The sequence below is a fragment of the Oryctolagus cuniculus genome, chromosome 5, assembly GCF_051225735.1.
Source record: "Oryctolagus cuniculus isolate XC-2025 breed Fujian yellow rabbit chromosome 5, ASM5122573v1, whole genome shotgun sequence".
Taxonomy (NCBI): Eukaryota; Metazoa; Chordata; class Mammalia; order Lagomorpha; family Leporidae; genus Oryctolagus; species Oryctolagus cuniculus.
This window is the reverse complement of record NC_142871.1, coordinates 11426816-11454765: the sequence shown is the minus strand read 5'-3', so window position 1 is coordinate 11454765 and position 27950 is coordinate 11426816. Positions and strand designations below refer to the sequence as shown.

Sequence of the window (27950 nt, the reverse complement as noted above, 5' to 3'; positions counted from 1 at the left end):
AAGTACAATAAAGGAGAAATTCATTTGTGGATGAAAAAGCAAATTAAGGCGACAAATAATAACTTTGTCATGTCAATTAAGCATTGTGATTTAAAACGGAGCTGTAGGCAGAGAGTCACAGTATTTATTTGCTAATGTTGATTTTTTTTCTAGTTGTATAAATAAGTAGCTGCAAACTATAATCAAATAAACATGGAGTAAACCATTGAAAGAATATCAAGGATATCTTAGCTACACAAAGCTCCAGGAATATGTCTTTTCCTTGATTTTATCAGCACAGATTGTAATACATTATCTTCCTCCCCAGGGAAACATTGGTCACAGCCTTACAAAATTGTCTGAATTGTACTCCGACAGAGAATGTACCTCTTCCCCGTTCTGCTGCTGTTAGCTACTCTATCATGAATGGGTAGCTTCTGCTTTCCTCTCATGCTTGCTGAAGTCTTGCCTTAAAGCCACAGACCAGAAATTTGGTCTGCAGCAAGGAGGAAGAGCCTTAGCAGCTCATAAGAGGGACCCTACCAAGGATTTTAACAACCGATCCTCAGGTTTCAGGGGCTCCACATAGGAGCTGACATCTCTTAGGTGAGCAGCATGGGTATTCGGATTCCCAAGACTCTTCTGGATTCACCACTGGATAATTTCATGAAAGCCAATTGATGACTAGGTCCAATGGAGCAAGAACAAATTAGAAGTGAACGAACTCAAGAGGAATATCTGACTGTGGGTATTTATTTTGGAATAGGAGTTTGTAATGTTCTATTTTCTGATGGCTATATGAGCAAACACTTCCTTTTTCTTTTTTATCTTTTTTTAAATTGTAGAAATATACATAAATATAAAATTTTCCATTTTAATAAGCTTTAAATGTGCAGTGGAATTAATTACATTTACAATCTATGCAAACATCAGATATGTACAAGAGTACTTCAAAAAGGTTGTGGAAAAATAGAAGTAAATGATAAGCTTGGCTTGGCTCAAAAGACACTGGAGAGCCATGCAGTTTTTTCATAATTACAAATTTTCTATGAACTTTTGGAAGACCCCCTTCATATGTACTATTTCAAAATTTTAGCACAAAAATACTTATTTTTAATCCATTTTTCCATGAATTTCTTAAGTACACTTATATTTCCAAAACATTTTCATTACTCCAAACAGAAACTCTGTGCCCACTGAGCAACAACTCCTCCTGCTCCCCACTTTGTCCTCAACCCCTGGAAGCCTCTGATCTACTTTCTACCTTTCTTAGTTTGCCTGTTCTAGTTATTTTATCCAAGTGGTCTCATGATATTTGATTGCTTATGTCTGGCTTATTTCACTTGTTCTAATATTTTCAAGGTTCATCTGTGTTGTACCATGTGTCAAAATTTCCTTTCTTTTTAAGGCTGAATTATCTTCCAGCATGCATACATACTGTATTTTGTTTATTCATTCATATATCCATAGGCACTTGGGCTGTGTCCATCTTTTGGCTATTGTGAATTATGCTGCAATGAATATTTCCTACAAAAAAAATCTTTTGGGACCATGTTTTCAATTCTTTGACATATATAACCAGGAATGAAATTGCAAGGTCATCTGTTTGCTCTCTAATCTCAAATTGATAACTATGCTTTGGCATCTGGTTCTCTCTGACTCCTTGAAAGTTGGAAACAAATACTTTAATTGAGTTTCTTTTAATGACAATGTAATTTTTATTTCATAAAAAGTTATCATATTTTCCATCAGAATATAATTGAACAAATCAAATATGTAATCAAGGCCATCCATGGGATGTCACATTTCAGAATAAAACTCGTTTAATTCGCTACGAGAAGCCCACCATTTAATAGCAAAGGTTGTACTTTCACAGGTGGAACTAATGTCTACCAAATTCTCCCAGGAAACTACTCTCAGACCTATTTTTTCATTCTACAGTGTCCCAGGTATATGTATAGTAAGACAGGTCACTTCCTAGCAAGTCAGGAACCTTGAGAGATTTGGGGGATGTCACAGAGAAAGAAATGAACACAAATTGGTAGCTACTGCAGGCAAAAACTGATGAGATAAAATTTTTGAGTTTGGCATCTTAACCTCAGCATGCAAGAACAAATATAAGCAATGTACTAATTTATATTTAGTCTCTGGAAAATAGAGATTATTGAAAATTCAATCTTACCTTTCTAATAAACACTTCAACACTTCAACAGTTTTTTTTTTTCTGGTCTTAATAGTGCTTAATGCCATAAGGCTCTAGATTTGATGACCTGACTATACATGTTAATTAATACCGAATGCTACCCCTATGAGAGCAGCCAAAACACAAGATGAAATTTTTCTGACCAAGAATAAATCCTGGAGATAATTTATGCACACAAGGAGGGACTGCTGAGAAAAAATGTGAACCTTGAAAATGAAAGGATGCCTCATCTAACACATCAACTAACAGAACTATTCAAGGATTCTCTGAATCTCTGGAAGCGTGCAATTTTAACCACCTGTTTTCTATTAATGAGGGAATTTTACAAACCTGTAAGGATAGTTGTCAATCTGTGTCACAAGTGATTCTATCCCTATAGAAAAGAAAATGAAGTCTGTGCTCTGTGGTAAAGACTTCATCCCAAGGATGAGCGTTGTATTACCTAGGACCCTAACCAGTCTCGGGCACTAACCAGCTTTGTATGGGATCCAGCATTCTCTCTTCCGGGGATGATAGACACGTTCACCTCTCTTGCTCTTTTTAGAGCCAGATAAACACTCTGATGGTTTCCCCACTCATGAGTTAAATAAGTCTTCTACATGTGCTCACTTGACAAACAACTGCAAAGCTGTAACGGAATGGCAAGTGAGCCTACCCGCCGTCTTTCCTGAGAACAGGAATGTACAGATTCCAGCGGCACACCGTCTCTAACCTGCTCTGAAAGAGAATTGTCAGCTTAGAAGTGATATTTAGTTCCTACAACATGCCTGCCCGAGGTAAAATAAAATCACCCTCAGACTCTCAGAGAGTTAACCACCACTTTCAAATAGCTGTTAAAGGAAATTTTTTGGTAAGAAGTAAAGTAACCATGACTAAGATTCCTTCTTTCAAATCAAACGGTGAATAGAGTTACAGAGACAGGAACGTGGGGAATTCCAACAGAGGTTAATTAGGTGAAAACTTTTTCTTCTTTAAAAGGAGGTAAAGTGATTAAGTTTAGATGTGTTTGCAAAATGGGTTCCCACCCATGTATTTTTGAAATTTAAGGCTGCTAAAAATATTGCAGATATGATTTAGAATTCTCCAAAAACAAAGGAAAATTAAAGAAATGAAGAAACTCCAATCCAATAAGAGAGGAAGAAAGGGGGAAAAGAGAAAGAAAGATAAACATGAAGTAGACAGCCTAGCATAGCTGTTGGAAATAAGTCTAAATATAGCAGTCATCCAAAAACGTAAATAAATTAACCTCATTTATTAAATTAGACATTGTCAGATGGATTTTAATTCAGCTATATGCTGGTTTCAAGAAATATTGAAAGAAAACCCAACAGAGAGTTTAAAATAGAGTTACAAAAAATACTCCAGGCAAATACAAAAAAGCAATAAAAAGCCAATACAGCAAATTATTATCAGACAAAATAAAATTTAAGGCAAAATAATAGAAATAAAGAGCTGCAGTACATAACAATAAAAGGAAATTATATAGCAATAAAGTATGAAAATCATGAAATTTCACATGCCTATACACATAGCTTCAAAATATGGAAAGGCAAAATTTGACAGGATTACAATGCAAAATTGATATGATTCTATCAAACAGAAAGATCTAGTCAGGAAAATATTGCTCAGGCTAAATATTTAAATGACAAAATGAAAAAGCTTAATCTAAGAGCAAATATAAAATATTTTCCAAAAATATTGTATCTACTAGATCACAAATGATATGACAAAGAACTGATATGGTTAAGACCATTCTCTGACAACACAATTTAATTGGAAATCAAACAATTAAAAGATAACTAAAATAGATAAATGCTGGGATCTATCTTGGTCTCTTCCCCCCCCATGAGTTGTGGAAACATTATTAGGTTAAAGAAAAGATTCATGGCCGGCACTGTGGCTCACTAGGCTAATCCTCCGACTGCAGCACTGGCACACCGGGTTCTAGTCCCGGTTGGGGCGGCGGATTCTGTCCCAGTTGCCCCTCTTCCAGGCCAGCTCTCTGCTATGGCCCAGGAGTGCAGTGGAGGATGGCCCAAGGGCTTCGGCCCTGTACCCACATGGGAGACCAGGAAAAGCATCTGGCTCCTGGCTTCGGATCAGCACGGTGTGCTGGCCGCAGCGCACCAGCCGCAGTGGCCATTGGAGGGTGAACCAACGGCAAAGGAAGACCTTTCTCTCTGTCTCTCTCACTGTCCAATGTGCCTGTCAAAAAAAAAAAAAATTTTTTTTCACAAAGTTCCAAACAGCATATTTGGAGCAAAACATCATTAAGCTACTGTTATACCTAAACTTATGAAATAGAGCTAAAATGTGACTTAATTAGAAAATGTATGTCCTGCTGGTGCTGCGGCTCACTAGGCTAATCCTCCGCCTGTGGCGCCGGCACCCCTGGTTCTAGTCCCAGTTGGGGAGCCAGTTCTGTCCCAGTTGCCCCTCTTCCAGGCCAGCTCTCTGCTGTGGCCCAGGAAGGCAGTGGAGGATGGCCCAAGTGCTTGGGCCCTATACCCGCATGGGAGACCAGGAGGAAGCACCTGGCTCCTAGCTTTGGATCAGCGCAGCACCAGCCATAGTGGCCATTTGGGGGGGGGGGGGCGGTGAACCAACGGAAGGAAGACCTTTCTCTCTGTCTCTCTCTCACTGTCTAACCTCTGCCTGTCAAAAAAAAAAAAAAAAAAAGAAAAAGAAAATGTATGTCGGTCGTAGATGTACTTTGTTTAAAGATTTATTTATTTGAAAATCAGAGTTACAGAGAGGCAGAGAAAGAGAAAGAGAGAGGTCTTCCATCCACTGGTTCACTCCCCAAATGGCTGCAATGGCCAGAGCTGGGCTGATCTGAAGCCAGGAGCCTGGAGCTTCTTCTGGGTCTCCCACGCAGGTGCAAGGGTCCAAGGACTCAAGCCATCTTCCACTGCTTTCCCAGGCCATAGCAGAGAGCTGGGTCAGAAGTGGAGCAGCCAGGACTCGAACCAGAGCCTACATGGGATGCTGGCACTGCAAGCAGCTTTACCTGCTATGCCACAGCCCTGACCCCCCCAGATGTATTTTTAAGGTATCTTTTTTTTTTTTTTTGACAGGCAGAGTTGACAGTAAGAGAGAGAGACAGAGAGAAAGGTCTTCCTTTGCCGTTGGTTCACCCTCCAATGGCCACCACGGCTGGTGTGCTGCGGCTGGTGCACCGCGTTGATCCGATGGCAGGAGCCAGGTGCTTCTCCTGGTCTCCCATGGGGTGCAGGGCCCAAGTACTTGGGCCATCCTCCACTGCACTCCCGGGCCACAGCAGAGAGCTGGCCTGGAAGAGGGGCAACCGGGACAGAATCCGGCGCCCTGACCGGGACTAGAACCCGGTGTGCCAGCACCGGAGGCAGAGGATTAGCCTATTGAGCCACGGCTCTGGCCTAAAGTTTCTTTAATTAATATAAACAGAACAGATTTCATGTATTTCAAAGGTATGGTTCTAAGAACCATAAGGTCACTTCCTCTCTCCTCCTTACTTTTTTCTTTTATTTTTGCAATAACATACTTTCCATTTGCTTTATAATCACAGCTATAATACTCCACTAAATATAATGTTCAACAACTAAAAAGCAGAAAAACCAGAGTTTCACAGGAAAATAGCCAAGGGCTATAAATGTTAATAAAATCATAAAATGTCTCTTATTGATCAGAGTGGTTTTTTTATTCTGTATATTAACTACCATAAATCAGAGAAAGCATGATATTTGTCTTTTTGGATAAGGCTTATTTCACTAAGCATAATGGTCCCCAGTTGTGTCCATTTTGTTGCAAAAGACAGAATTTCATTCTTTTTTATGGTTGAATAGTATTCCATTGTGTATATATACCACATTTTCTTTAACTACTCATCAGTGGATGGACATCTTGGCTGATTCCATGTCTTAGTTGTGAACTGAACCGTTATCAATATCAGATAACTCTTTCATATACTTATTTCACTTCCTTTGGGTATATTTCCAGGAGTGGGATGGCTTGGTCATATGGTAGATCTGTTTTCAGATTTCTGAGGAATGCCCATACTGTAGTCTATAATAGTTGCACTAGTTTACAATTCCACCAACAGTGTATTATGATACCTTTTTCTCTGCATCCGTGCCAGCATTTGTTATTTTTTGATTTTTATATAACAGTCACTTTTTCTTCAAAATTTTATTAATATATAGAGAACAGATTTCAAGTACTTCATAGGTACAGTTATAAGAAGACAAGATGAAACCTTATTGTGTTTTTTATTTGCATTTCCCTGATAGCTACTGATCGTGAGCATTTTTCCATATGTCTGTTGGCCATTTGTATTTCATTCTTTGAAATTTGTATTTCATACTTTGCCCATTTCATAATTGGATTTTTGTTTTGCTGTTGTTTAGCTTCTTATATATATTCTGGATATTAATCCTTTATCAGATGCATAGTTTGCAAATATTTTCACCCATTCTGTCAGTAGCCTCTTCATTTTGTGGAGTGTTTCCTTCACTGGGCAGAAGCATCTTAGCTTGATGTAATCCCATTTGTCTATTTTTGTTCTGATTGCCTATGCTTCTAGGGTCTTTCCAAAAAGACATTTGCCTGTGCCAATGTCTTACAGAGTTTTCACCAATGTTCTCCTCTACTAATCTAATGGTATCAGGTCATACATTTAGATGCTTGATACATTTTGAGTTGATTTTTGTGTGAGAATAAAGTTGGGGTCTTGTTTCATGCTTCTACATGCAGAAATCTAATTTTCCTAATAGCATCTGTTGAAGAGAGACTGTCCTTTCTGCAGGTAGTGATTGTAGCTCATTTGTCAAAGATTAGTTGGTTGTACGTGTGTGAATTAATTTCTGGGGTTTCAATTCTTTTTCATTGGTCCACATGTCTACTTTTGTGCCAGCATAGGCTGTTTTGGTTATGACAGCCCTGTAGTATGTCTTTTTTTAAAGATTTATTTATTTATTTGAAAATCAAACTTACAGAGAGGCAGAAGTGAGAGAGAGAGAGAGAGAGAGAGAGAGAGAGGTCTTCCATCCAAAGGTTCACTCCCTAAATGGCGGCAACCGTCGGAGCCCCACTGATCTGAAGCCAGGAGCATGGGGCTTCTTCCAGGTCTCCCACATGGGTGCAGGGACCCAAGGACTTGGGCCATCCTCTGCTGCTTTCCTAGGCACATTAGCAGGGATCTGGGTTGGAAGTGGAGCAGCTGGGACTTGAACTGGCCCCCATATAGGATGCCAACACTGGAGGCAGTGGCTTTACCCACGATGCCACAGTGCTAGCCTCTGTAGTATGTCTTGAAATATGATATTGTGATGCATCCAGTTTTGGTTTTGTTCTTTAAGGTTGCTTTATCTATTCAGGGACTCCTACATTTCCATGTGAATTTTAAGACTGTTCTTTCTTCTGAGAAGAATGTCCTTTGTAATTTTTTTTTATTTATTTATTTGACAGAGTTAGACAGTGAGAGAGAGAGCCAGAGAGAAAGGTCTTCCTTTGCCGTTGGTTCACCCCCAAATGTCTGCCACAGCCAGAGCTACACCGATCCGAAGCCAGGAGCCAGGTGCTTCCTCCTGGTCTCCATGCGGGTGCAGGACCGAAGGATTTGGGCCATCCTCCACTGCCCTCCCAGGCCACAGCAGAGAGCTGGACTGGAAGAGGAGCAACCGAGACTACAACCTGGCACCCTAAGGGATGCCAGCACCGCAGGCGGAGGATTAACCAAGTGAGCCACAGCGCCAGCTCTGTCCTTTGTATTTTGATTAGAGCCACAGTGAATCTGCAAATTGCTTTGGGTATTATGGAAATTTTTATAGTATTAATTCTGAAAGTTTTAGCCAGAGCCATTAAGCAAGAAAAAGAAATCAAAGGGATACAGATTGCAAATGAGGAAGTCAAATTATCCGTTTGCAAGTTAACATGGTCCTATATATGGGAAAACCAAAAGACTCCACTAAGAGACTATTAGAACTCATAAGACAGTCTGGCAAAGTTGAAGGATATAAAATCAACACACAAAAGTCAATAGTATTTGTATATACAAACAATGCCACAGCTGAGAAAGAATTGGTAAGACCAATCCCATTCACAATAGCTACAAAAAACACTTAAATATCTTTAATTCCAAGGATATCTTTTAATAACCAAGGATATGAAAGATCTCTACAATGAAAATTATAAAACATGAAAAAAATAAATAAAAAACACAACAAAAATTGGAAAAAATCTTCCATGTTTGTGGATTGGAAGAATTAACATTATCAAAATACCCATAAATATATTTTTAAAAGAAATATTGAAATCAAGCATATTAAGTACATGAATCTAGAGGAAAAGCAGCACATTCAAAGATGAGAAGAAAGGCAATAATAGATTGAAAAGGCAAAATTAACTAGGCTAATTGAGAAAAATAGAGACCATTTGCTTAAAACAACTGATGATACTGCACACAATTTCCGGCAACATTGATGGCTATGGTTTGAATGTGTCCCTTAAAGCTGATGTGCTGAAAACTTGATCCCATGCAGAGGTGTTGGGAGGTGGGACGTTTAAGAGGTGCTTATCCAAAGGCCGCAAGAGCCACATCCTCATGAATGAATTCATGCTGTTATTGCAGGTGTGGGTTCCCTATAAAAGGATGGATTCACTTTTGCACATGCTGGTGGCCTCTTCTCCCACCCCTTCCTCCATCTCTTTGCTAATCTGTCATGACATGGCAGCAACCATTCTGTGGAGCAGCAAGAAGGCCCTCATCAGATGCCAGCCCCTCAGTGCTGGGCTTCCCAGACTGCAAGGAAAGAAATTTATTCTTTATAAACTAGAGTCAGACAATTCTGTTGCTGTTAGGAAAATGGCACAGTCTTATCTATGGTGCAATCTACACCTTGATTTACATCCTATGCCCTGGCTCCCGCCACCATTGCTGAAACCAGATATCCACATGGCCCAACTACCAGTATCAAGTTCCACCCCCAACCTAATGGGATTGGCGATTCCTACTTCCCTGCCCACCCCCTGGAAAAGGTATATTAGACCCCCTTCTTCGCCCCACCCCTCTGGTCTGCTGGGTTTTTCCCAAAAAACCCTTTGCCTTATTCCGCTGTTTGGTGTGTTTTGTGACAGCATAACAGTTACAGCACCACAAAGTGAATAAAGACACTGATCATGATGGAAAAAAGAATAGAGAAAGAACAATTTTAGGAAGGAATAAAGGGGCAGAGCTTTAAATATATGTGAGATTTTTACAGTCTGATGTCACTAAAAATGCCAAATAATCTGAAAACTTATGTAAAATGTACTATTTTCTAGAAAACATGAATAACTGAACGTTATCCTATAGCCACGATAGTTCATAAACCATTGTATAAATTTGTTTTGATTATTTTCTTCCAAGCATAGATTCAAAACTCTGACCAGCTAGCAAATATTCTCAAAGAACAAATGATTTGGCTGGTGCCGCAGCTCAATAGGCTAATCCTCTGCCTGCGGCGCCGGCACACCGGGTTCTAGTCCCGTTCGGGGCGCCGGATTCTGTCCCAGTTGCCCCTCTTCCAGGCCAGCTCTCTGCTATGGCCCAGGAGTGCAGTGGAGGATGGCCCAAGTGCTTGGGCCCTGCACCCCATGGGAGACCAGGAGAAGCACCTGGCTCCTGCCTTCGGATCAGCACGGTGTGCCGGCCGCAGCACGCCAGCCATAGTGGCCATTGGAGGGTGAACCAACGGCAAAGGAAGACCTTTCTCTCTGTCTCTCTCTCTCACTGTCCACTCTACCTGTCAAAAAAAAAAAAAAAAAAAAGGAACAAATGATTTTACATAATAAAAAATAATTTCAAACAATAGAAATAGGAAGGAAATGTTATAGGTATCATTTGGAATCAACCAAAGTATCCACCATCAGATGAATGGATAAAGAAAATGTAGTATATATACACAATGGAATATTATTCAGCTATAAAAAGAATGAAATTCTGTTGTTGCAACAAAATGACCTAACTGGAGGACATCATGTGGAGTGAAATAAATCCAACTCAGAAAGACAAATACTGCATGTTCTCCCCTACAAGTGGGAGCTAAAATTAAAAAAAAAAAAAAAAAAAGAAAAAAAAAAAGAAAAAAATATCTGTGTGTAATAGTATTGCTACATAGGCCAGCACCGCGGCTCACTAGGCTAATCCTCTACCTGCGGCACCAGCACCCCAGGTTCTAGTCCCGGTTGGGGCGCCAGATTCTGTTCCAATTGCTCCTCTTCCAGTCCAGCTCTCTACTGTGGCCTGGGAGGGCAGTGTAGGATGGCTCAAGACCTTGGGCCCTGCACCTGCACCTGGGAGACCAGGGGGAGGACCTGGCTCCTAGCTTCAGATCAGTGCAGGGCACCGGCCGTTTTGGCCATTTGGGGGGTGAACCACCAGAAGGAAGACTTTTCTCTCTTTCTCTCTCTCTCTCTCTCTAACTCTGCCTGTCAAAAAAAAAAAAAAAAAAAAAAAAAAAAAGAAAGAAAAGAAAAAAGGAAAAAAAACAGTATTGTTACAGATATACTTTTGTAAAACTGTTTTAAACCTTTGTCAAACCAATGATTATGAATGTTATGAATGTTATATTACTATAGTTTTGTTTTTCCCCCAGAAACCTTATATTTAGGGAATACAAACTTTATGCATTTCATAAATACAATTTTAGGAATATAATGATCTTTCCTATGGTACCCACCCTCCCGCCCACACTCCCACCACTCCTCCTCCTCCCTCTCCTATTCCCATTCTTATTTTTTACTAATAACTATTTTCAACTAACTTTATACACATACAATTAACTTTTTACTAAGTAAATACTTCAACAAATTGTATGAAAAAAAGTGTTCCTCAAGAGTTAAGACAAGAGTTGTTCAAAGTCATTGCATCTTGAAATGTTAACTTCACTTCCATAGATTAGCCTTTAGGTGTTCTATTAGTTATCACAAAGCAGGGAGAACATATGGCATTTGTGCTTTCTGAACTGGTTTATTTCACTAAGTATGATGTTTCCCAGTTTTACTCCTTTTGATACAAATGAAAGAATTCCATTTTTTTACTGCTGTGTAGTATTCCATGGTGTACACATCCCATAGTTTCTTTATCCATTCTTCAGCGGACAGGCATTTGGGCTGACTCCATGTCTTAACTATTGTGAATTGAGCTACAATAAACATGGGGGTACAGATCACTCTTTTAATATACTGATTTCATTTCCCTTGGGTAAATTCCCAGGAGTGGGATGGCTGGGTCATATGGTAGGTCTATATTTAGATTTCTGAGATAGCTCCGGTCTGTCCCTCACAGTGGCTGTAACAGTTTACATTCCCATCAACAGTGGATTAGAGCACTTTTTTTCACCATATCATCACCAGTATTAGTTGTTTGTTGATTTCTGTGTAAAAGCCATACTAATGGGGATGAGGTGAAACCTTATTGTGGTTTTGATTTGCATTTCCCTGATGCTTAGTGATCCTGAGCATTTTGTCATATGTCTGTTGGCCCTTTGGATTTCCTCCTTTGAAAAATGCCTGTTTTAAGTCCTTTGCCCATTTCTTAACTGGGTTGTTTGTCTTGTTGTTGAGTTTTTTGAGCTCTTTATATATTCTGGTTATTAATTCTTTATCAGTTGCATAATTTGCAAATAATTTCTCCCATACTGTCAGTTGCTTATTCACTTTGCTGAGTGCTTCTTTGCAGTACAGACGATTCTCAATATGATGTAATCCCAATTGTCAATTTTGGCTTTGATTGCCTGTGCCTCTGGGGTCTTTTCCAAGAACTCTTTGCCTATGCCAATGTCTTCCAGGGTTCCCCAATACTCTCTAGTAATTTGATGATATCAGGTTGTAAATTTAGGCCTTTAATCTATTCTGAGAAGAGGTCCTGTTCCATACTTCTGCAAGTGAAGAACCAGTTTTCCCAGCACCATTTTTTGAATAGACTGTCCTTGCTCCAGGGATTGATTTTAGTTCCTTTGTCAAAAATAAGTCGGTTGTAGATGTGCAGATTGATTTCTGGCATTTCTATTCTGTTCCATGGGTCTATCCATCTGTTTTTGTACCAGCATCAGGCTGTTTGATTATAACTGCCCTATAGTATATCTTGTAATCTGGTATTATGATGCCTCCAGCTTTGTTTTTGTTATATAATATTCCTTTAGTTATTCAAGGTCTCCTGTATTTCCATATGAATTTCAGCATTGTTTTTTCTATATCTGAGAATGTCCTTGGTATTTTGATTGGTATCACATTGAACCTGTAAATTACTCTTAGTTGGACAGACATTTTGATGATACTGATTCTTCCAATCCATGAACATTTTTGTGTCTTCTTCTATTTCTTTCTTTAATGTTTTGTAATTCTCATTGAGGAGATCTTTGACATCCTTGGTTAAATTTATTCCAAGGTATTTTATTTTTGTAACTACTGTGAATAGGATTGATCTTAGAAGTTCTTTCTCAGCCATGACATTGTCTGTGTATACAAAGATTGTTAATTTCTGTGTATTGATTTTATATCCTGCCACTTTACCAAACTCTTCTATGAGTTCAGATAGTCTTAGTGGGGTCTTCTGAATTTCCTATATATTGAAAAATCATGTCATCTCCAAATAGAGAAACTTTGACTTTATCCTTCCCAATTTGTATCCCTTTAATTTCTTTTTCTTGCCTAATGTCTCTGGCTAAAACTTGAAGGACTATATTGAATAGCAATGATGAGAGTGAGCATCCTTGTCTGGTTCTAGGTTTCAGTGGGAATGCTTCCAAATTTTCCCAATCCAATAGGATGCTGGCCATGTGTTTATTATAAATTTGCTTGATTGTGTTGAAGAATGTTCCTTCTATACCCCGTTTGTTTAAAGTTTTCATCATGAAAGGGTGTTGTATTTTATCGAATGTATTCTCTGCATCTATTGCAACATTCATAAGGTTTTTGTTCTTCAATTTTTTTTAATGTGATATATCACACTATTGATTTGCAAGTGTTCAATCATCCCTGCATACCTGGGATAAATCCCATTGCTGAAAGTGGAGTACTGAAGTCCCCCATTACTCTTGTATTGGAGTCTGTCACCCTTTAGACCATTAACTTTTTTTTAAATAGCCAGGTGCTCTGTAGTAGGGTGCATACAAAAATATATGTTTATAATAGTCACATCTTCCTCTTGAATTGATCCCTTAATCATGACCTGGTGCCCTACTTTGTCTCTTTAAATAGTTTTTGTGTTAAAGTCTATTTTGCCTAGGATGGCTATACATGCCCTTTTTTGGTTTCTGTTCGCACGGAATATATTTTTCCATACTTTTACTTTCAGTCTGTGTGTAACTTTGTTGGTGAGATGTATTTCTTTTAGGCAGCAAATAGTTGGGTTTTCTAATCAATTCAGCCAGTCTGTATATTTTAGCTGAACAGTTGAAGCCATTTACATTCAAGGTGACTATTGATAAGTAACAACTTGGCCCCGCCATCTTCTCATGAATATTTCTATTGTTTATTTTGTATTTCTTTTGTACTTTTACTGGGAAATGTCTGCCTTCACCTTCTTTCATAGTGATGGCCATGTTTCTGTGTGTGGCACATCCTTAAGCATCTTTTGTAAGGCTGGGCACTTGGTGGCAAATTCTTTCCATTTCTGTTTGTTATGGAAGCTCTTTATTTCACTTTCATTCATAGATGAAAACTTTGCAGGGTACAGTATTCAGTGTTGACAGTCTTTTTTTTTTTTCTGTTAAGATTTGGAATGTATCTTGCCATTCTCTCCTAGACTGAATGGTTTCTGATAAGAAGTCCACTGTAAGTCTAATTGGAGATCCTCTGAAATTAATCTGACAATTTTCTCATGCACATTTTAGAATCTTTTCTTTATGTTTTGCTGTGGAGAGTTTGACTACAATGTGTGTGGTGAGGATCTTTTCTGCTCATGTATCTTTGGAGTTCTATGTGCATCCTGAACTTGGACATCAATTTCTAACTCCAAATAAGTTTTCTGTAATTATTTCACTAAAAAGGTTTTCTAATCCATTCTCTCTTTCCATGCCTTCAGGAATTCCTAAGACTCATTATCTTGGGTTGTTTGATAGTATGCCATAAATCTCTGACACTGTTTTTTGGTTTTCTAATTTCATCTTTTTTTTTTTTTTTTTTTTGGTCTCACTCTAAGATTTCTAGAGATTTATCTTCTATCTCAGATACTCATTCTTCTGCCTCACCAAGTCTGTTCTTAAGGCTTTATACCATATTTTTTATTTGTTCTATTGAATTCTTCATTTACAGTATTTTGTTTTGATTTCTCTTTAAAATCTCAATTATGTGGGAAAAATTTTCATTCATGTCATGTATGGATTTCTTTAGTTCATGAATTTGCTTCTGATTACTTCTAAGTAATTCTATGATCAATTTTTTGAATTCCATTTCTAGCATGAAATCAATTTATTCATCTTAACATCCTAGTATTGAAGTGTTGTGTTTTTTTGGGGGGGCATCATGTTGTCTTCCTTATTCTTGTTTTCTGAATTGCCACATTTCTTATTTGGCTTTTGTGGTGATACTTATTCCCCCCCCCCCCCCCGTGATGGTTTGTATCTTTGTTCTATGCCTCTACTATAGTTTTAAAGATCTGTGGTTACTTTAAAATTTACTGTATATGGGTGAAACAGTCATTTTCCATTCAATTATTAATAGTGTTGCCTATACTTTTTGACAGATAGAGTTAGACAGTGAGAGAGAGAGAGAGACAGAGAGAAAGGTCTTCCTTCCATTGGTTCACCCCCCCAAATGGCTATTATGGCCAGTGCACTGCACCGATCCGAAGCCAGGAGCCAGGCACTTGGACCATCCTCCACTGCCTTCCTGGGCCACAGCAGAGAGCTGGACTGGAAGAGGAGCAACCAGGACAGAACCGGCACCCCAACCGGGACTAGAACCTGGAGTGCCAGCACCACAGGTAGAGGATTAGCCTAGTGAGCCGAGGTGCTGGCCAGCTGTTGCCTAAATTTACACTTAACCAGAGTCTCTTTGCTTTTTACTTGTTAAACTTCTTGTTGTTGAAATAGTAAGCCTTTTTTTCTCTAAAATAGATTTAAAATAGGTTATCTCAAAACTGAAAAAAAGGCAGAAAGAAAGGGAGAAGGGAAAAGGGTGGGAAGGAAAGAGGGGGATGGAGGGAGTGAGGGACAAAGGGAGCATCATTATAGTCTTAGAATTGCATCTGCAAACCACATTGAATCTGCTAACAACTAATTAAAAATTAAAATTAAAATATTAAAAAGCACAAGAAGAATAGCTCAAAAAAGGAAAACTATAGCTTACTATAAGACACAAAATCATAAATAAAATATTAATAAATATATTAACATAAAAATTAATAAAGTGTAATAAAAACAGCATGACCAAGTAGAATTTGCATCAGAAATTCCAAGGGCCAGTGCCACAGCTCAATAGGCTAATCCTCCGCCTAGCAGCACCGGCACACTGGGTTCTAGTCCGGGTCGGGGTGCCAGATTCTGTCCTGGTTGCTCCTCTTCCAGGCCAGCTCTCTGCTATGGCCCTGGAGTGTAGTGGAGGATGGCCCAAGTGCTTGGGCCCTGCACCCCATGGGAGACCAGGAAAAGCACCTGGCTCCTGCCTTCAGATCAGTGTGGTGTGCCGGCCGCAGTGCACCGGCCATGGCGGCCATTGGAGGGTGAACCAACGGCAAAAGGAAGACCTTTCTCTCTGTCTTTCTCACTGTCCACTCTGCCTGTCAAAAAAAAAAAAAAGAAAGAAAGAACGAAATTCCAAGATAATTTGTTGTTAGGGAAAAAAAAAATCACACATGTACTACTTAAGAAAGAAAAACTATATGACAATCTCAACAAATGAAAAAATCTAATTTAATTAAATTCAGCAACTCATTGATAGCAAATTCTTATACTAAAAATAGAATTTTGATTTTCTAAAGCCTCAGTAAAAATTTATACCAAAAAAATCTATAGCAAACTTTACAAAGAGTTATTGGTAACACCTGACAAACATTCTGCCATCACCCTTTTAATTTTACACAGTACAATTAAAGCGTATTGTTACAAAATAATAATCAAATATAAGAATTGGAAAAAACACAATTTCATTATTTGGAGAATATACAACTATCTACAAAAATCCAACAAATTTACAGAAGCAATAATAATGTTCAGCAAAATCATTAGACTCACAATCATCAAATGAAAATCATCTTTTTTCTACAAAAAATTTTATCTTAACTCGTTAAGCCCCACTTTTTCAGTTCTACAAATATTTCTATGATACAATATTTATTTCAAAAGTTACCATAAGTGGCATACCTTCAGTTAAGTCTTTATGGGAGTCCTATATAGAGGATGATGGGACATAATGGGTTGATGCAGTAATTGGAAACAAATAAAATCTGCTCAGTAGGTGACTTGTTCTTTCTGCTAGGCACATAAAGGCTTTTATTCTATATCATCGACACTCATGAATTTTGCCAAGATGGGCGTGGGTATCTTTTTCTACTCCTCAGTCTTCCTTGGAACTGTGAGCCTTTTACGTCTCAAGACTAAAATCTCTCCTTAGCTTGTGGATATTTTCTTTGCATATTTGTTTAGTAACAGGCAATATCTAATATTCACATATTCTGTCTCCTGAATCTATCTCCGACTCTTTTCCCTCATGATTTGTCTCTTTTTGGCTTACTTTTAAATTAGCATAATTAAGTCAGTGTGATATTAAATGCAATGATAGAATTATAAATAATTGCAATCACAGGGAAGGGAAAGTAATAAACTCAGTGTATTTGGGACCACAGTATAGAGAAGTGGGATCAATCCACCAGTGGTTGGGATTAAACATTTTTAAACTTCTATGTCAATTTTAGCTAAAACTGAAGAGAAGTTAATCCTGGCCAATTTTTAATATGCAAACTGATACTGACATTCTTACTAGGTACATTTGTCAGTTGAAAAGAGTCAGTTACAACAGGCATTTCACAACTGAGTGGCTTCCTAAACTATTACAAAAAGATGCTCAAAATGCTCCAAATTGGGACTGGTGTTTGGCATAGGCATTTGGCACAGCTATTAAGATCCCAGTTGGGGGGCCAGCACTGTGGTTCAGCAGGTTAAAGCCCTAGCATGCAGTGCTAGCATCCCATATGAGCACTGGTTCAAGTCCCAGAGGCTCCACTTCAGATCCAGCTCCCTGCTAGTGCGCCTGGGAAAGCAGTGGAGCATGGACCAAGTCCTTGGGACCCTGCACCCACATGGGAAACCTGGAAGAAGCTCCTGGCTTCAGATGAGCTCAGTTCCAGCCTTTGCAGCCATTCAGGGGGTGAACCAGTGGGTGAAATTAGTCTCTCTCTCTGTCCTTCAAATAAAATGAAAATAAAAATATTGATACAAAATTTAAATGCTCCAAATTAAAGTTACAAAATACCTTCATATAGGAGTCTTCAAAGAGTTCAAGGAAAAAGTACATTATGACACAGATTCCAAAAATTTCTTAGCAAAATAAACTTATCTTGTGATTGGATTTTCCATGAACAGTTTTCAGCACCCCTGTGTAGAAGACATCCGCCAGCCGGCGCCGCGGCTCACTAGGCTAATCCTCCACCTTGCGGCGCCGGCACACCGGGTTCTAGTCCCGGCCAGGGTGCTGGATTCTGTCCCGGTTGCCCCTCTTCCAGGCCAGCTCTCTGCTGTGGCCAGGGAGTGCAGTGGAGGATGGCCCAAGTGCTTGGGCCCTGCACCCCATGGGAGACCAGGAGAAGCACCTGGCTCCCAGCTTCGGATCAGCGCGGTGCGCCAGCCGCAGTGCGCTGGCCGCGGCGGCCATTGGAGGGTGAACCAACGGCAAAGGAAGACCTTTCTCTCTGTCTCTCTCTCTCACTATCCAGCCTGCCTGTCAAAAAAAAAAAAAAAAAAAAAAGACATCCATCTTTTCCTTGATGAGAAAAGACCATTGCAGCAAAGATGTGGAAGCTAGACATGCAGAGTGTTACAGATTGTCTTCAATGTGGTTAATGTTATTAAAATTAGACCTTTAAAACACAGCCGAAATTTATAATACTTCATAATAAAATGGATGAGAGATTATGAAAATCTGTTGTTCTGCGATGAGATTCATTGTTTAGCTGTGACAAGTTAAAATAATTGTCAAGTTTACAGATGAGCTACACATTTCCTTTTGCTAAATGACAAGTGTTCCCAGTTTGCCGACCTTTTCTGTGATAAAAATCAGCTCTAAGTAGTATGCTACCATAAAAACATTTTTGAAAGAAAAAAATCATATTTAATCTGCCCCATCTCACCCCCGTTAAAATTGCTATTATCAAAAAGACAGAAAGTAGAGGCCAGTGTTGTGGGGTCGCTTGTAAAGCCACCGCCTGCGATGATGCCAGCATTTCGTATGGGCAGCAATTCAAATCCTGGCTGCTCTACTTCTGATCCAGCTCCCTGCCAGTGGCCTGGGAAAAGCAGTGGAAGATGGCCAAAGTGCTTGGGCCCCTGCCACTCATGCGGGAGATCTACATGAAGCTCCTGGGTCCTGGGTTCAGCCTGGACCAGCACTAGCTGTTGTAGCCTCCTGGGGAGTGAACCAGCAGATGCAAAATCTCTCTTTTTCTCAATCTCACACTCTCTCTCTCCTGATGTTCAAAATAAATAAATAAATCTTTTTGTAATAAAAGACAGTAAGTAACAAATGTTAGTGAGTATGTGGATAAAGGAAAATTCTTATACACTGTTGGTAAGAATATAAATTAGTGCAGCTGCTGTAAAAAAAAATAAAACCACTATGGAGATTCTTTAAAAAGCAGAAATAGAGGCTAGCACCGCGGCTCACTAGGCTAATCCTCCTCCTGCGGCGCCGGCACACTGGGTTCTAGTCCCGGTCGGGGTGCCGGATTCTGTCCCGGTTGCTCCTCTTCCAGTCCAGCTCTCTGCTGTGGCCAGGGAGTGCAGTGGAGGATGGCCCAAGTGCTTGGGCCCTGCACCCCATGGGAGACCAGGAGAAGCACCTGGCTCCTGCCTTCAGATCAACATGGTGTGCCGGCCGCGGCGGCCATTGGAGGGTGAACCAACGGCAAAGGAAGACCTTTCTCTCTGTCTCTCTCTCTCACTGTCCACTCTACCTGTCAAAAATAAATAAATAAATAAAAATAAAAAAATTTTTTAAAAAGTAGAAATAGAACTGCCACATGATCCAGCAATCCCACTATTGCATGTACCCAAAAGACATGAAGTCAGTGTGTCAGACAGATACCTGCTTCACCGCGTTTATCACAGCACTGTTTACATTAGCCAAGATACTAAATCAATGAGGGTGTGCATCTTCACATGAAAGGATGAAGAAAATGTAGTACACTCACACAACAGAATACTATTCAGTCATGAAAAAGCACAAAATCCTGCCTTTACTGCAAAGCAGATGGAACTGGAAGACAGAACATTCAGAAAAATAAGGCAATACAGAAAAACAAGTGTGGCACGGCACGTTCTCCTTCAGAGGTGAGAGCAAGAACAAAACAAAACCCTCGATCTGATCACAGCATGGGGATCACTAAGGGTTTGCAGGGATGGGGTGGGGGTGGATAGAAGAGGTTGGCATAACAGTTGCCAGTTAGAGTGCAGGAGTGACTTCCTAGTGTTACACGCAATAGAGGAGTCACTACAGCTCAGAACAGCTTCATACTGACTTTGTGAACAAATAGAACAAAGGATCTCCAAGCCTCCAATCATGACATGTCGTCAGAGAAGGGGAAATGTTAATTACCCTGATTTGATCAGTACACACATTACATACATGTGGTAAAATGTCACACTAGAGCCAAATATGTACAACTCTTCATAATAATTTTTAAAACATAGTAATTACTTTTTAACAATATCCAGAAATAATGGCTCAAAACCCAGGCTTTGGATTAAGCTGCTTTTAACTTTCGTTGATTTATTTCCATTTTACTTCAAAGGCAGAGAGACAGAAAGAGAGAGAGAGATTGAGCTTCCATCCACTGGTTCACTCTCCAGTTGCCCGCAGCAGCTCAGGCTACACCAGACTGAAGCCAGGAATCCAGGATTCGGTCCAGGGCTCGCACACAGGGAGCAGTGAACCTCCCAGGTTCACACCACTGCCTCCCAGAGTGTGCATTAGCAGGAAGTTGGATCAGAAGCAAAGGTGGAACTTGAACTCAAGTGCTCCAACACGGGGTGCCACACATGGTGGTTTAACTACTGTGCCAAACACCCACTCCTGGATTTAACGTTTTGAAAACAGGTCATTCAGAATGCTTCTCTCATTCTGCAAAATTCTTCCCACAGCAGTACAAGTGTAGCTTACATAAGACTAGCTGTATACTCGTAGGCACACTTCAAAAAGCAGAAACCTAATTTTCTAACCTACTTAACATTCGTACAAATGAATCATTCCCATGGGTTTGATGGTGGACAAAGCCTATCTCAGCAGTGCTTCTGGGGAAGGCAGATGAGTAGACTGGGCCTGATCGTGAAGTAGGGGAGGTGCCACATGAGTGAGATTTCCCACTCAGTCTCCAGGAAGAGGTGAAAACCTCCTGGAAAAATGGGCTCATGGCAGAAATCGAAGGACACGGAAGAAAACATGTGTTCGAGATGTGGCAAAGAAAAGGGAGAGGGAAAAGTTCAAGGTTTGCTCAATTGGACCACAGCATAGCGAGTCCTGTGGTTTCAGAAGGGATTTGGCTCTTCCTATTGTGATGTCACAAACCTGACCCCGTGGTTGTTTCTCTGTTGGGAACTGAGACTGGGATTGTCACTGAGGTTGACGTGAGAACAAGAGGCAGCTGAGATCAATCCAGGCTCAGGTGCAGGAGGGCCTCCCTTGGCTCCACACCTGTTCCCCTCACCCCACATCAGTCTGCAGCCCTGAACCTCTCCTGTTCTGTTAACTATGCCACTGACGCATCTGGAGCAGTAGCCTGATCCAAGACCACCGGTGCCACTCTCTGTCTCTTCCTTAATATCGTGGATGAGACATATCTCCATGCTCCAACCTGGCTTATGGGTTCTTATCATCGGGTTTCCCATCCCAAGCCCAGCAACACTGTGTTACTGTGAACTCCTTTGCCATTGGTCCTAGTGTAGATACTTCCATTAGGACTCCCTTGGGGATAAGATGCTGTGACCTGTGGGAGAAGTGCTGGGTCCTTAGCCCAGCTCTTGCGCTGTGGTGGACACACAGATCGACATGAGGGTCTTGCAGATCGAGAGGGAGACCTTACTTGTACACTCAGAACAGCTCTCAAGTCAGCAAAGCCCTCAGCCATCCTGCTGCCTTCCATGTGCGCCCCAATTTCCTGAAATAACAAAGTACCTGATTCCTTTACGTTAACTTATGACTTGAATCCCAGATGATATGTATACTATGTGTGATAGCTGGACTGTGTTTCCACAAAAGTCATACGTTGAAGGCCTAGCCCGCAGTATGCCAGAATGTGGCTGCCCAGTGCCATGGAAAGTGACTTGCAGTGCTGCAGAATGTAGGTATCCACTATCCCAGAATTTTTCTGTCCAGACAAGCTGTATCCCATAATATGGCTGTGCAGGACCTAAGAATGTGGTTGTCCAGTACTCCAGGGTGATTGTGCAGTATCTCAGAATCTGGCTGTGCAGTGCCCCTGAACATGACTCTCCAGGATCCCCGAGTGTGGCTGCCCACTACCCAGGCATGTGACTGTACAGCCAGCCCTCCCCACATCTGCAGGTTCTGCAGCCATGGATTCAAACAACCACAGTTGTCTAAAAAAATGTTTAATTGTTTCTGTACCAAACATGTACAATTTTTTATCATTATTTCTGAACACTACAATGTAACAACTGTTTACAAGGCATCCATGGTATGAAGCAATCTAGAGGTGATTTAAAGTATGCAAGACATTGTGCAAGGGTTCTGCAAGTGCCACATCACCTTAAATAAGGTACGTGAGCATCTGCAGAGTATGGTTTCCTAGGCTGAGTGGAGTCCTGAAGCCAGTCCCTGTGGGATGACTGTATTTGAGGATAGGGTTAATAAGGAGGAGATTGAACAGAAAGGAGACTGTTAGCATGTGTCCTAATAAGGAGATTTGGACAGGAGAGGCTTTGTGATGCAAGGGGTTAAACTTCAGCCTGGGATGCTGGCATTCCATATGGGAACTGCTCCACTTCCAGCCCAGCTCCCTGCTAATGTGTCTGGGAAGGAAGCTGAAGATGGCTCAAGTCCTTGGGCCCCTGCCACCCTTGTGCAAGACCCCGATACAGTTCTTGGCTCCAGGCTTTTCCCTGGCCCATACCTGACCATTGCAGCCATTTGGGGAGTGAACCAGAAGACCAAAGATCTCTCTCTCTCTCCCTCAACTCTTCAAATAAATCAATCTTTTTTAAGATACAAAAGGGAGATGGATACCTGAAGAGGAATAATCAAACATACACACACAGAGAAAAGATCTTACGAGGACACACCAAGAACATAGCCATCTGTAAGCGAAGGCGGGGGTCCTCAGAAGACGCAAAATCTGCTGGTGCCTTGATCTTAGACTTCCAGCCTCTAGAACAGTGAGAAATGAAATTTCCATTGTTTAAGCCACGCAGTCTATGATATTACTTTTAGCAGCCCAAGCAAGTCAATACATCCTGGTATTGAAAGAATGTTCATGTGTGATTCACTGAGTGTCTATAAACTTTGAGAAGTAATGAAAACAGTGCAGGTACCCGCAAGTTGGAAAATAGGCACTTTCAGAATAGTCCATCTGACTGTCAAAAATGGGAACAGCATGAATTCCAAAAATTACAGATGGGTACAGTGGAAATGAATTCCCTCAACAAGAATTCTGGACAGAATTGTTTAACAGGTGGTTGGTGAGCTCTTAGAAAACAGAGCCAGAGCCACTCAAGGAAAATCTAGCTTCACTCTAACTAAGTCAAGCTCAGCTAACTTCCTTTCCTGTACTGATGGAGGGGAAGGCCCCAGTCATATGGCATCTAGATAGCAGTAGGATACTTGGGGAAAGGCCTCCTGGGAAAGCTAGAGAAATGCAGACTGAACGTGACTTGGCATTGAGTGGGTTTGTGGCTCATTGAAATGCATGACCCTCCAGTGTTCATCAAGAAAGCATTACAAACGTGAAGATTAAGGCGCACGGTCCTGCCCATGACCATGATGAGCTAAAACTCATTAATTGCACACAGGCAAACACAGCCATCATGTGTGGCAAAGGTTGCCCATTGTCTCCCAGTATCTATTTGCCCCTTCTTCAGATAATAAACTCCTGAGCGGAGCATCAAAAGCAGGGAAGGGAAAGGACCCTTTGCAAGCTGACGGAATAGCCATGGGACTAGATTCTGTCCAATAGGATTCATGCAGACCTGCAGTGCTGTGAGGAGTCAGGTGGGTGAACAGGCAGTTAGGGCGGTCCTGATATGGGCAGGCAGATAGGATTAGGTTGATTAGATCTGTGAGCTGGAGACCATGCCTTCACCCCGTTCCCTTTCATGATCTCCCGCCCCTACCTGCCCTCACCTGTATGCCCACCTGCCCATCAGGCTCAGTAACCACTCCCCTCTGGAAGTGATCAAAAGGCCTGGAGCACTTGGGCCCTCTTTCTTGTTCATCCTCACACCTCCTGGCATGGGTGGCCTTTTGACTGCCCCCATGCCTGGGTGGCAGTGCGGTCCACGTGCTCTCCTGCCCACATGTTCTCTCTCCCTGCAGCCCCTCGTCTACTCCCTGGAAAAGTCTCGTAAATGTCCAAGCCCCTTCTCCCTCTTATAAAGCCTTCACTTCCCTGTGTATTTCTCTCTCCAAATATTGTTAAACTGTACCATGTTGGCTGTTTCATTTATAAGCAGCTGATATTTAGAATTAGAATTTTTATCTAAATATATGGCAAGAACCCTCAAAATATTAATCTTAAGGTGTCCGATATCAGTCCCTGTGGGAACCGGGGTGCAAAAAGCTTATTTTCCCAAAAGTTACCTTTAGCAAGGCCAAAGGTGTGGGCCCCATTCCTCAGGAATTTCCAATCTTATCATGAGACGAGCAAGGGGGAGGTGCCAGCCTTCTGAGCGTCCAGTTGACTGTAAAGCAAATTAGGTGTCGCACCCTTCTAACGGCTCTTTCGTTTTATCATGAACAAGCCAGACAGGGTAAAAAGATCACAAATTAGGTCTTTTGATGGGTTTTGTCCTTGCCTGGTAACTGAATATCAAGCTGCTAAGTGTTTTTCTTCCCCCAGATTGCGCTTAAAAACCCCACTACCACCAGCCCCTTCGGATTTGCCTCTCTTGGAGCCCATCTCCAGGCTGCTCTGGCTGGAGGTCTCAGACTTAAAAAAACCTTCCTTTGAAATGCACATCTGGCTTTTCTCTTTGCCTTGTCTGCTTGGAAATTCTTCTTCCACGTGAGACAAAGAACTGAGGTGATCATCTTTTCTCCGTGTCTGGGCCAGGGGGTGAGGTGGGGGGGGGGGGGGTCATGACTAGCCCTTTCTCCTTTGACTAGAGCGTGGCCATGCACGTGAGCCCATGTGGCCCTAGAGATGATGTTGAAATAGGGGAGAAGGCACCTGGGTTTCAGGCCCCAAGGAGCATTTCAGCAGCCCTACACTGCTTCCTGCGCAGACAGGTGGTGTTGACTCTGCCTGAGCACCCGAACCGACCTCCTAAGTAACTGATCCAGTGGAGCTGACTGGCAGAGGGCATGAAGCTGGGGGGACGACCAGCAGAGGCAGCATCAATCAGGACACCAAGAAATTCTCAACAGGCGGAAAAAGCCCACGCTCACTTGATGCATTTTAACAGCCTTACAGTTATGTTAAGATAATCAATTGCATAATAAATTGTAGGAAGGGCCACCATAAAAGAAGTTCATGTATTTTTTAAAAGAGATTGGGGGGCTGGGAGGAGTTGAGTTTCTGCTCACCTCAAAGCTCAATTTGAGCACAGCCTTGGGCTGTGGTTGGGAAATGCATTTTCCCCTTGGTGATGTTAAAATCCCCATTTGCGGCCGCACCGTGGCTCAATAGGCTAATCCTCCGCCTTGCAGCTCCGGCACACCGGGTTCTAGTCCCGATCCCAGTCGGGGCGCCGGATTCTGTCCCGGTTGCCCCTCTTCCAGGCCAGCTCTCTGCTGTGGCCAGGGAGTGCAGTGGAGGATGGCCCAAGTCCTTAGGCCCTGCACCCCATGGGAGACCAGGAGAAGCCCCTGGTTCCTGCCTTCGGATCAGCGCGGTGCGCTGGCCACAGCGTGCTGGCCACGGCGGCCACTGGAGGGTGAACCAACGGCAAAGGAAGACCTTTCTCTCTGTCTCTCTCACTGTCCACTCTGCCTGTCAAAAAAAAAAAAAAAAAAATCCCCATTTGTTCCATTCTTAGCAGACCATGCAGGAAAGCAGTCAGGAGTCACCAGGTACAAATTGAAAAGAAAGCCATCTGACCCTGATCTCCATGTATTTTCTTCCACCAAGAAGCCTTCAAATACGTAAGGCCACACCTTTCCTCTCTTCCATCACACCACATCCCACACAAACTCCTGAGCCTCAGGGTTACTTTCACTTACAATTATTTCTTTTTTCAAGAATCAGAATTTGGCCTAGCAAGTAAACTGCCAGTTGGGACACCTGCGTCCCACATTTGCAGTGCTAGGGCCGGCTCTGCTCCTGACTCTAGCTTCCTGCTATTGCAGACCCTGGGAGGCAGCCACCACCTGTGATGGCTCAAGCAGCTGACATCCTATCAGCCATGTGGGAGATCTTGATTAAGTTCCCAATTCTGAGGTTCAGCCTCAAAATCACTCTGAGGATTTTAGGACTGAACCAGTGGTTGGGATCTCTCTCTCTCTCTCTCTCTCTCTCTCTCTCTCTCTCTCCCTCCCCCCCCCCCCGCTCTTTCTGTATGTGTGTGTGTGTCTTGATGAAGAAGTGTTGTGAAGAGGGAGATGGTTCACCACACATTTTTGGTTTTTAAACCACAGGAAAGTATTATCTAGGAATAAAATTTGATAAAAATTAATTCCAGGCAGCAAGGAAAAGGGTGTGGTCTCTTCCAGCACGTCCTTGGCTTGGCTCTTCCCTAGCAAGTCAGGAGAGAAGTGAAGAGAAACAGACACCACGAGCATCCTCATTTAGCTGAAGCTGGGGGCGAGGGGTCTGTCTTTCAGCTTAAGCCAGCTGTCCTGTCCACCTTCCTGGCAGAAGCACCAACAATGCTTCCATGGAATCGCTAAGCTGTCTGAGTCATCACGGCCTCCCCGTGAATTTTCTTAGCTTCCTTATCCTCCATACCACATTCTGCAGCATCAGGACAGCTGAGCCCCATCCCTGCTGCAGGGGTGTCCAGGATGCAGCCTTGCTGTTTCAGACACCAGGAGCAGGGGCTGCTCTCACTGCCGCCTCTCTCCCTGCTGTGCCTTCCCCTGTCCTTTGCTTGGACACCACTCCTTACTTCCAGAATCACTTCACAGATGGACAGGCAGAGTATGTTCAAGACAAAGTATTTTCCACGGCCTGCCTCCTTTTCTTTTCACTCTCACGTTTTAGCAGAAGCAGAGCACCCAGAAGACACCTTCAAAGCCTGGCTGAGGTCTCAGGCCACTCAGTTCCTTATGCACATGTTTCCCTCATGATAATATGGGCAACGATCTTGCTAGACTTTCTGCCACCACGTAACAAGTGCAGTTACCACCCAGACCTTCCTCACGTTCCTGGAAGCCCCATCCCCAGAGGCCACTGCACTTCCATGAAGATCATCTACAAGGCTCTTCTAACTTCCCCTAACTCACTCCTCCATGTCCTTGAAGCCCCTGCCCCCTGTTGAGTTCCAAAGCCAAGTCTACATTTTCTACGGAAGCACCCTGTATTTGTTGTCTGTTGCTCTGCAATAATCTACCCCAGTGGATGGAAGATCTCTCTCAGGCTGACCCTCTCTCTGTGTAACTCTATCAAATACATTTTTAAAATTCTTTGATATCCCTTCCTCCAGGAGATAGAGTTTAATGCTCCTCCTCTTGAATATGAGTGGGCTTAGTGACCTGCTTTTATTAAACAGACTAAAGAAAGAAAAAGGAAGTATGTTCACAGCGCAGAAAACTACAGGCGTTATCTTAATGAAGTGATCAAGGTTAAGTCATGTGGACATTGTGCACCCACTGATATGACCCAATGAGAAGAGCAAACCCGCTCTGTGATGTTCTTCCCCCCAAATCCATAGCTTCAGCATATGTAGAAGAAAACTTCAGAGAAACTCACATTGAGGGGCCTTTCTACCAGATATCTGACCACTACTCTTCAAAATGTTTAATGTCATGAGAGATGGAGGAACTGTGATAGACTGCAGGGAATGAGGGTGTGGCTAAATGCATTATGATATCCTCAGTGGGATTCTGGAACAGGGAAAGTATACTGGAAAATTTTGGTAAACACAAAGTCAACAGTTTCAGCAAGTTGTACTGCACCAATGTTAAGGTTTTAGTTTTGCTAAATACACGTAGGATGTTAATGTTAGGGGAAGCTGGATGAAAAGTATATGGGAACACTCTGTACTCCCTTAGTAACTATTTAGTAAGTTTGAATTATTTTAGACTAAAAAATACAGAGGGTTGAAAACAATTTGGTGAGAGGCACGAATGGAGAAATCTCTTATGTGCAAGGTAGAAAGTCAAGTAATTTGCAGAGAAAAATGAGGATGGGAGAAAGAGCATACTAAAGTCTTTATCACTACTCGTCAAAAAGTCTACTCTGCCTGGGCATTTAGCCTAGCATTCAAGA

The 27950-nt window shown here is 41.8% G+C and overlaps 1 protein-coding gene across 7 annotated transcripts in view; it reads right to left on the bottom strand.

Moving 5' to 3' along the window:
- Positions 1-27950, bottom strand: part of LOC149126408 (uncharacterized) — a 69082-nt gene that overhangs the window by 16169 nt on the left and 24963 nt on the right. Inside the window, exon 4 of one of the 7 annotated variants that reach the window (XR_016233606.1) lies at positions 8419-8960. The exons of 1 other annotated variant lie outside the window; for it this stretch is intronic. Coding sequence is in view for 1 of the 6 variants with exons in the window: in XM_089332523.1 (XP_089188649.1) it covers positions 8871-8960 (90 nt within the window). In the remaining 5 variants the exon portion in view is untranslated. Of the gene's footprint in view, positions 1-8418; positions 8961-27950 lie in introns of those variants that run through there. 5 more of the 7 variants (XR_016233600.1, XR_016233603.1, XR_016233605.1 and 2 more) reach the window with 5 other exon arrangements.